The 10,093-nt window shown below is 34.9% G+C and overlaps 1 protein-coding gene across 1 annotated transcript; it reads right to left on the reverse strand.

The window, feature by feature from the left end:
• Positions 1 to 392: 392 nt before the first annotated feature.
• On the reverse strand, positions 393 to 7,740 carry LOC311293505 (cytosolic phospholipase A2 gamma-like). The gene is made up of 15 exons (XM_084413852.1): positions 7,641 to 7,740; positions 6,956 to 6,981; positions 6,621 to 6,729; positions 6,360 to 6,502; positions 6,031 to 6,232; positions 5,254 to 5,356; positions 5,035 to 5,175; positions 4,181 to 4,246; positions 4,048 to 4,089; positions 3,838 to 3,957; positions 2,802 to 2,945; positions 1,823 to 1,900; positions 1,573 to 1,727; positions 1,045 to 1,210; positions 393 to 964 (listed from the first exon to the last, which is right to left on the reverse strand). Exons 2-15 carry the CDS (start codon positions 6,979 to 6,981, stop codon positions 798 to 800), a joined length of 1,662 nt encoding a protein of 553 aa, XP_084269978.1. The 5' UTR covers positions 7,641 to 7,740; the 3' UTR covers positions 393 to 797.
• Positions 7,741 to 10,093: the final 2,353 nt, after the last annotated feature.

A 10,093-nucleotide genomic window follows, 5' to 3' on the forward strand; every position in this document is an offset into this window, starting at 1 on the left:
TTGCCTGTAAATTGAATAGTGGACTTTTAAATTACAGCAAATATATGTATAATAGGCATTTCACTGTATAATGACAAAACGGTAAAATTCTGTAAAAAAAAAATTACCATTACTTGTAAAATGACACTTTTTTTTAAACAGTGCAGTAAATAACTGTAAACAGCCGTTCTAGTTCTGAACTCTGTTTAGGTCTATGTCAGACATTTCTAATTGACCACCCATTTCAAATGTGTCTAAAATCATTAAGTGATAAAGGGTTATTACTTTATAGTAGCTAATGTGTTTAGTATGGCTGGAGCTCTGGATTGACCAATCAGCATCCAGGACCACAACTACCAGTTTAGTGAGCATTTGTGCTGTTTGCTATGGTAACAAATGACCAGGACAAAACCTTATTTTTCAAGAGCACTTTATTAATTAATTGGAACAGAAACAATAACTGACAAGAATACAATATTTGTCAAAGTATCTAATACAATTTTTTGCTGATTTTCTTATTAATGATCAGCTGTTAATAAAGGTCAATCATGGAGAAACAGATTAAAACATGCAGAATTTTTTTTAACATTAAACAGAAATGAAGCACAAACTTTACCAACCTCTGATTATCTTGTAATGACACACTGATCACATTTTGCAGAAAAAGTAATAATATCTATCACTTTTAAGTGATTATTAAAGAGAGAAAAAGAAATGAAACGCAATTTATTGTTAAATCATCTATGTAGTTCAGTTTAGTCTGTATTTAGATTGTTATAAGTTGTGTATTAAGTAGCACAGTGTTAAATTTAGTCATGTTAGCGCCTGGATCTTTTTTGCCCAATGATCGCACGAATCTCTTCCACCACTTTTGCTTTATTATTTGTGATGTTTTTTCCAGCGACCTCCATTAGATCAGTGATCATCTCAGCGCTGTAAGCACCTTGAAACGTGGCATATCTCTTCCTCCAGTCCTCAATTTTATCTGAAGAAACAATAACACACTTAAATCAGAACACAGTTGATATTTCAGTTTTATTCAGATATTGTAAGATCATAACTTGCCTCCACAGTTGACCACATTAAAGAGAGGGATGTGAATCACGGTTGGACCGTTTTGGCCTTTGAACACATAGAAGTCCTTCGGTTTCTCTGAGTCTCCATTAGGAATGATGACCTCAGGGAAAGGGATGTTTCGTTCCTTGCACATCTTGGCAGTGTCCTTCACTGTCTGCAGAGGAAAAGCATTGCAAATCACTTTATTAAAAGTGGAAGTACTTCCAGGGGTTCATGTGTCAGCCGAGAAACTGACACTCAGATGAATGGGAATGCTAACGGATAGCTCTCTCCGGGTATTAGATTTTCTTTATATAAAGATGGTGAAATTAAAACATATTTAAATGGGTTTCTTGTTTTTTTCCCCCAGTCAAAATGATATAAAGCATTTTTTTTTTTATGAAAGTCATATGGGTTTGGAACATGAGGGTGAGAGAATGATGATTGAATTTACATTTCTAGGATAACTATTCCTTTAAATTAGCTGATATGAGAGGATGTGTGCATTATTATGTTAGAGAGAAGTATATATAATACCGTGAAAGGATCACCATCACTGAAATCCAGGGAAATGATGAGGTTAATGTTTCTCTCTTTTCTCAGCACTGAGAAATAGGGTGAGTTGAGCAACAGTCCAGCGTCTTCATAGTCTCTTGTCTCACTTTCCAGTAGAGGGGCGGGCACTGCTTCATCTGACAGTTTATGAGTGAGAGATCACAAATGAGTCACACTGAGTCATGTTTATTATTCACATTGAATTGCCAGTAATCAGCAAGTCTCTTCTCACCTTTAATTTTGTAGAGGAAGTCATATCTCCTGCCCCAAATCCACTGAACCATGCATCTCAAAATGCTGTAGCAAAGACCTGTACAACAAATACACTCTTTAAAATAAAGTTTCTTCAGTGGTTCTTTGGTTCCTTAAATGGTTCTTTGTGACTTTCTTGACTTGACTATAAGGGACTATAAGTGTTTTGTTTTTGTTTTAGCTTTAAAGAACTAGTACATAGATAACTAGTACATAGGTTTTGTAAAGAAAATAAAAAGTTCTTGGAAATTAAAAGATTTGTTTATAGCAACGGTTTTCAAATGGGGATATCGCAGAATGTGTGAATGTTGGTGCGTTTGTGCCATACCAGAAATAGGAAAAATATTTTAAGAATATCAAAAAGCACCACTGTAATTACATATTTCAGACATGACACACAACAAGTGTTTCGCATATCAACCCTAGGTGACTCCTTGTGGACTGAACACAAAACAAATGTACAGCGTGACCTGTGTAGTCCGATTCATGAACAACACTCAAATTAACAAATTAACTCTGGTTCTTTTATTGAATTATTCAGACTCACGTTTTGAATCAGTCCGATAATTATTTTACTGATAAACATGTAAAGCACCAAGAAAGAAAATATGTATTCTCTCTTTACCTGTATTCCTCACACACTTGTTTTTATAGCTTGCCACAACAATCCTTATGCTAATGCAATGAAACTAATAAGTAGCCCTCGCTCTATCTAATAATATGGCAAGGAAAATAAAAATGTTAACCAAAAGAGAACAAATGCAGGTTTTTTTCTTCACTACAATGTGTTTAGCGGTTCTCAAGATAAATTATATATTACCACTCTAGGGTACTAGTATGAGAAAGTTTAGGCATTAGGCAGTAAATCACACTGGCTCAAACTAGAAGCTCAGTTACGGCTATTTAAATGATAAAAACGTTTTGTTGGGGAAAGTGTAGAAAGTATCAGTTCAACCTACCGAACGGCCAGAAACTGAACCGAACACTCAAATTGTTGCATACATCCAAGGTGAAAAGCTTCATATACCGTTTTGCAGCTTTTTTATCAGTGATATCCAGTTTCCCCACTGGAAAAATCAGCTGACTTTTGCCTCCAGCGAGGTCTGTAAAAACAGAAGAATATAACTGAGTTATTCTTATCTGACAACATATAATTCCAGTTTTCCAGATTAATCAGCTTCATCTCATGTTTGTTGGCAGCATCTTGAGCTTACTGATGTAATATAGTGTGCGTGCATATAAAAAACACACATATTTGCATTTGAACTATCATCAGTAAACTCACTGAAAGAGATTCTGGAGTCTGGAGAGTGAATTTCCTCAACTCGATGTCTTTACACAGTTCTGACCAACTGTGCAGGGGTTCGAATCAACCCGAATTTTAATTTATTGCACAAATTAAAACCTTAGACACAGGGCTGATTTTTTTGCATGTTGCCATTACAATTTTCGCTGTTGAATTGTTTGTTTTTCATAATATTTATAAAATTTTGCTGAAAAGCCATTAAATATCTGTCTCGTAATAATATCTACAATTCATTTTAAACATATAGGGCCTATTTGAATTGAAATAGTCTTTAAAAAATAAAAATGGATTATTCTTAAATAAGTGTCAATAAACAGCAGGTTCCTGTTGTGACTTACCTACAGTAGATTACATATTTAATTTGACTTGAACTTGCTATGAGGGACATACTCTCCAGACAATGGGTTGTATTGTTGTGCACTTTGTGTCAATCATTCAGCCGACAAAACAAAAGGACAAAAACTCTTGAAAAATATGCACTGTGGATATTAGACGTGATCTGACACTGACAGTATAACCCACTGAACAGATTGTACGTCTGTCCCCCATTTTCATTTTCATTGGCATCAGTATTAAATATATTTGTTGGGCAATAACAGTGGAAATGTTCAATAACCTTTCTTTGTTTGTTTGTGTCTCTGCAAAAAATTAAACCCTTATATTTAAATTCTAGCTTTAAAAAGGTTTACCGTTCACTGTTGCTCTGATGCATTCCTCAAGAACAGAAGGATCTTTGCCATCCAAAACATAGAGATTCATGTCCACAAGGTCCAAGAGCACCTGTAAACACTTGTCGGAGTCTGGATCTTCTATAGAAAACACACAGTGAACAAACATGAAAACAATGAAAAATGTTTCATCAAATATTTTACCACATTACTTATCAATAAATAAATTACCTTTCCCCATTCCCTCAAGGGATCTTAAACGATAAAAGAAATCTGAAGAAAAAAAAAAAACAGAGTTCATATGACAATGATTTGACTGTCAGTTTTAGGCAGAACTGATTCTTCAGAACAATTGCAGCTGCACCTTTTATCTTTTGCCAGAGGAGTTTCTTAATCTCGTCTCCATCAGCTAAAGCGCTGCCACACAGACCTGCAGAAAACACACAATATCAGCAACAAACAGGATGATTAAAATAAAAAGAACAAAAGCCTATCATTTTTTTTTTTTTATAAAATATGTAGGCTATATACAGTATAACAGTTTGCTGTGATCAGATTAGGTAAGGTGGAGTAAGAAATCTAATTTCTAAATATTTATTGAATAATTATGCTTGACTTTTCATCTAAACATTCTTTAAATGAACGCCTCTCTGAGACCTGGCACCACCCCACAACAGGTAACAAATATTATTTAGTGTAAGATCTTTGGTGTAAGAGGCTATTCCGTTAGCTATTTAATTGGTCTGACATTATTCGACTATTTAACTATTTTGTCAAAATATATACATTTACATGGAATATTTGATTTAGTATTTTACATGAATGACATACATTTAAAGAAATAAATCATTAAAAGTATCACATGTATTTTAGATATTCTACAAAAATCAGATGATAGGGATAGGTTTACCCCAGGTGGCTTCTTGCCCTATAGGTAGGATTTTCCCTATTAGTGAGGCAATATGGTCCTGTTTTGAGATGTTTGAGATGTTTTGAGCAATTACTAAATTAGCAAATGTTTTCTTTTCTTTTTTTTTTTTTTTTTAATAATATATTGAACATGAGAAAACTCCTCTCTAATGTGCATTTGAAATTGATGTCTAAACAATTTTTTAACATTTCTACTCATAATGTTATTGTTTTGACTTGGAAATGAGCAACTATACAGACCTGATCACCAGCTGATCACAGAAACTATAGATCTATTTAGTTTGTTACCTTGCAGGTACAGCATGTCAATTTCAGGCTGCTTCTTGATCATGGAGCCTCCTTCAAACGAACTCCCAAATTTGGAGACTCCCACAAACGCTCCAATGAGAGAATAACCTGCTTCATGTGGAGTGAACTCGAACCAGGGGTCTGCAGACAGAAACACGTCTATATAACAGCTGACACAAGCACATCAACTCTGTCTTTCTTTCACACAAACACACAGACCTCCTTCCTGTTTCTGTTTGCATTGCTTGTCGATCACTGTGTAGATAGGAAGCGCGTCTTTACTCTGCTGGTTCCAATACTTTGTGAATGGTTGTTCATCTATCTATAGAGAACGTTATTGTAGTGGAGACATAGACAATTAGAACATTATTAAGAAAAGTATGTATAGTAAAGGCTTTCACTGTAAAAAGGAAAAAATGTCATTTTGGGTTCCTCAGATTGCCACACTGGTGGAAGCCTCTGAAGAGGAACATCTCTGAAGAACTTATAAAATGTTCCTGCAAGAACTCTAAAACGGTCAACAGTTCCTCCAGTGACCACATCATAAAGAAAAGGCTTTGAGACACTTGAAATATACTGAGGTTCCTTGAGTTCACAACAGGATATTATGGGTTCTGCCAGAACCAAAAGGGTACTATGGACTTTACAAAAAGAGAACATGTTTGAGTAAATTTCACCACAATTTCATTCAGGTATTCTTTTACAGTTCACTTATTTATTTGTTTAGCGACCTATAAGTGCACAAACTAAAATCTATAATCTTATATTATAAAATTAGATTATAGATCCCATATTTAGATTTTTTGCATGTATGTTTCCTATACCAGAGGATGACAGGTAGATTTGTAATCTAAACAATGTTACAATATTGTTGCTATTAAATACTCATATTACAATCTATTAAAATATTCAACACATAACTTGTTTACCTGAATGTGACCACCTCATAAATAAGACATGTAAGTCATGAAAGCTGTGTTATGAATAATTACAGACCTCTTTCACATAATCTGTGACGACCATCGCTGCCCAGAAGTCAGTCAAGCTGAAGATGTCTTTCTCATCGTAATATTTCTTCAGTTTGGCTGATGCATCTCCCCAGCTGACTGCAGGACCGCTGAGTCTCTGGATGATCTTGTCTTTCACATCATCTAGTTTGGTGGACCAGTCTGGTTCCTTGTATAAGGAGGCCATACACCTTCAGAGGAACAACATACTGCTGTAATTTTTGACATTCACCACATCTCTCTCTGTGTGTGTGTGTGTGTGTGTGTGTGCGTGCGTGCGTGCGTGTGTCTTTGTGTGTTCTTTCTCAGGGTTCGTACCAGGTAGATCCAGAGACTCCACTTAGATAAAGGACACAGTCCAGAAGACCTGCTTTATCGAGCTGAACCAGGGATCCCAGCAAACCCACCATGGCTCTTTCTCCTCCTCCAGAACCCAGTAATGCAATGTTTGGCACCTCATCCTGAAACACACACAGTTTAATTTTGCAAACATTTGATGTTAAGCAGCTACAAAACCATTTAGTAGGTTATTTCAAGAAGGTATAGCCAGGCAGATATATAAAGTATAAGATGTTTTACCACACTGCAGCGTATGCCAAGTTTCTGCAGGCTTTGTTGAACAGTGTTTCTCCTGCTGACTCTAAACATCTCCTCATTCTTATTCAGAGAGTGTTCGATTCTCACCTCACTGTTGCAGCGATCACACAGACCATGAACATCATCACACACTGCTATTCAATATATTTGGATTTCATATATTCTTTATTTGCATACAATTTAGTCTAATGTTCATTTTGAGCAGTTATTCTCAGAATGATCAATTTTGTCATAGACTTTAATTTTATAAGTAATGTAGCAATATATGTAATGAAGTGCACTGCTTCAATCATAGGAATCTGAGCAGGATTACATACCTTTCCTGGAGTTTGGATGAACTCATCTATAAAACAGTAGAGTTAATCAGTTAATCAAAATAGCAAATCAGTAACTTCAAAAAAAAAAAAAAAAAAATAATAATAATAATCACAGGCAAAAAAACAGTAAATGTGAAAAAACGCCAACATTACACATGTCAAGCTCAAGTGAATACAAACCTAGACTAAACCTGGACTAATAGGCAAAAGTTTTTTAAAAAACGACGTTAAGCTAAATATAAGTGTTTCACCTTAAAAGTTAAAAGCTGCTAAACAATTGAATCTTTTAATTGCTGTCATTGAAATATAAACATATGAAATAGTTTAGTTTCTTTTAACAATAATTAAGGTGACTTTTAAATAATAATATTATTATAAATAATATTAAATGGCCATAATACAGCTATTGCCACTTAAACTCCTCCATTTGAAAAATTATTTGAATGGTACAGATGGTGATGTATGGAAATGTGAAATAATCCTGATTTTTCACCCTCATACTGATTTTGTATTTATGCACATTTGTTAGTGTGCAGATCATTATGTTATTTAATTTAAAAAGGCTGCATGGATTAATTTAATCTACTGCTGTCACATTCCCAATTATAATGACATTAAGCATTTTAATTGCCCCACTATTGCTGAAAAAACATCAGCTAAATAAAGCTTTAAATGATATACTCACTATTCTTGTATAGTCTTATAAACCCTGAGAATTCACCAGCAACACAGCAGTCGTTTTCTCTCTGACAAGGCAGAAGATGGCCTTTTATAGGGCTCTGAAACTATACATTATGGGTGGAGATGGTGGCCATACATTAGTACACACACACATAGACATAGGAAAAGTTTGACATTACTTCCTTGTAATTTGTAATTAACCTTGTGTTTACTGCATCTCACTTCACATTTGATATACATATAGCAAACTTGCAGTAGAACACGTTGTAAATTGTTGCACAACATTTAACATTCAAGTCGTCACCTTTATTTATATAGTGCTTTATACAATACAGATCAAAGCAGCTTTATAATGATAACAGTAAAAATGATTTGATGCAAACAGTTCATTTCAGCTGTACAGCAGCTCTAAAAGAAATGTGTCCTTTTTCAGCTGAAGTCAGTTAATCATCAATTCAAAAAAAGTTAATTTCATCTATAAAGCAGTTCTGCAGAAAAACAGTGATGTCATCATCCAGCTCAGTTCAGTTCCCATCCAATTGTGTCAGTGCAATCACATCAATAATATTGTTGAATAGTATACATTCCTTTTCCAGATAAAAAAAAAAAAAAAAAAAAGATTACATTTTTAAAACTATGATAATCTGAACAAAGAGTGAAATAAACATGCCATAATAGTCAATAAATAATATCTTTTAATGGACAACTGGATATCACTGTTCGCTGCTCGCCAAATCTTTAGAATCCATATGTTTGTGAGGAACAGATCCAGATTCAGCTGTTTATCTTCATCTCCATTATCAGCAGCGACCGTAAACGTCAAATCCCACACTCGTTACAATGAATTCAAATTCCAAAAATGAATTTATTACATGTTTTACTGCAGTGATATCAATCGCTCATTGGCTCTCGCCTGCTTCGTCACAGCCGTGTTTCAGTCAATATTTGAAATTGGGAAATGTGCGCCATTCACGGAGTGAAGTCGGATCATGGAGAGTTTTATGGATTAACTACTTAAATTTTGCTCTGTACCTCATACAAAACTATCATACTGCCAAAGAGGACAAACACATAATTTTTATATTACTTTTTGTACCGTTTTTTACATTTTTGCAAGAATTAAATTATTGTGGTTATTACACTTGTCTGTCTGTTAGGTTTTTCTTCATAACTGCACGTAGTTTAAAGAAATGGTTATGGGTAGGTTTAAAGGTAGAATTTGGATTACTAATGATGACAATCTGGAGACCTGTTCGAGACTATAGCCGTCAGCAGCTACTGCCCGTATTATACAAAACTGTCTGATTTCATTCAGTGCAAGTCATTAGAATATAATGTAAATGCCCTGGCTATTGTAATCTATTGTGCTGTAGCTGTTTTGAGTTTAGTGTTAAAACTGAATGATATCAACATTGAACATTATTATTAAACTAATTAGAATATTAATTCCATGTAGGGATACATGCAGTAGTCCCACCAAGCATTTGTAATTTATTTATTTTTTTAAAGAAACTGTGTTTTCTTTAGTTGGTAGATCTTATTGAGTTCAAGCAACAACAAAAAAGTGTGGGCTGGTTTAAATGTATCTCACACAGTTTATTTTTGCATAAAATGTAAAGTGCTGATGTGGATGTTTTTAAGGAACAAGATTTCATAAATGTTTATCATTTATGAAATCATGTTCCTTAAAAAACATGCACTTTCACATAATTTTGAGGAACTGATATCCAGATGATTCAGGGTTCTAGGTATTCTGTTACTGAGACGCACATAGAAGTGCTAAAAAAACAACAACTTGTTTGCATGTACATAGGTTATGCGCTTTGTTGATTTGCCAACATGTACAACTACTATCTATTATTTAGCTAAAGATTACCAGTAAATTAAAAATGTGTCCCATTTAATTGATCCAGTGCATATGTTTCAAATTCAGTTCCTGGAGGCCACAGTCCTGTAGTTTAGTTTAGCTTAAACCCTAATTAAACACACTTGATCAAGCTAATCAAGTCCTTCAGGATTATTTATTTTAAAACTAAATGTGTGCGTGTTAGAAAAAAACTCTGCAGGATTGTGGCCCTCCAGGAGCTGAGCAGGGCAGCCTGTGGCATAGGTGCCTGGTTGGGTGCAAAACGGAAGGGGGGCGCCGCACAAAAGACAGGTCCGGTTCTACAGCGGTGCTAGGTGGTGCTAAGCACCCTCAAACGAAAGCAAAAGCACCCTCAGGTTAATATAATAATGCTACTGGCAGAAAAAGGAGGGGTATGTGTGATGTTTGGAATTGACTGTTGCACCTTTATTCCAAATAATACAGCCTCTGATGGAGCTTTTACTAGGGCCATGAAGAAGCTGAAGGACCTGAGACAAGAGATCACTGAAAATGCGGGGAGAAACAGACACATTGGATACTGGTTTGACTCTATATTTGGGTCCTGGAATGAATGGTTCATTAAGCTGTGG

This window comes from Rutilus rutilus (genome assembly GCF_951802725.1).
Source record: "Rutilus rutilus genome assembly, chromosome: 7".
In the NCBI taxonomy this organism is placed as follows: Eukaryota; Metazoa; Chordata; class Actinopteri; order Cypriniformes; family Leuciscidae; genus Rutilus; species Rutilus rutilus.

Excerpts from the sequence above, each read along its gene's own strand:
- LOC311293505 (XM_084413852.1), bottom strand. The coding sequence starts at position 6,981 with ATGAGTTCATCCAAACTCCAGGAAAG. Across the intron at positions 1,211-1,572 it reads GTGATGGTGATCCTTTCACG|ACAGTGAAGGACACTGCCAA; the intron begins GTATTATATATA and ends TTTCCTCTGCAG. Across the intron at positions 965-1,044 it reads TAATGTGGTCAACTGTGGAG|ATAAAATTGAGGACTGGAGG; the intron begins GCAAGTTATGAT and ends TTGTTTCTTCAG.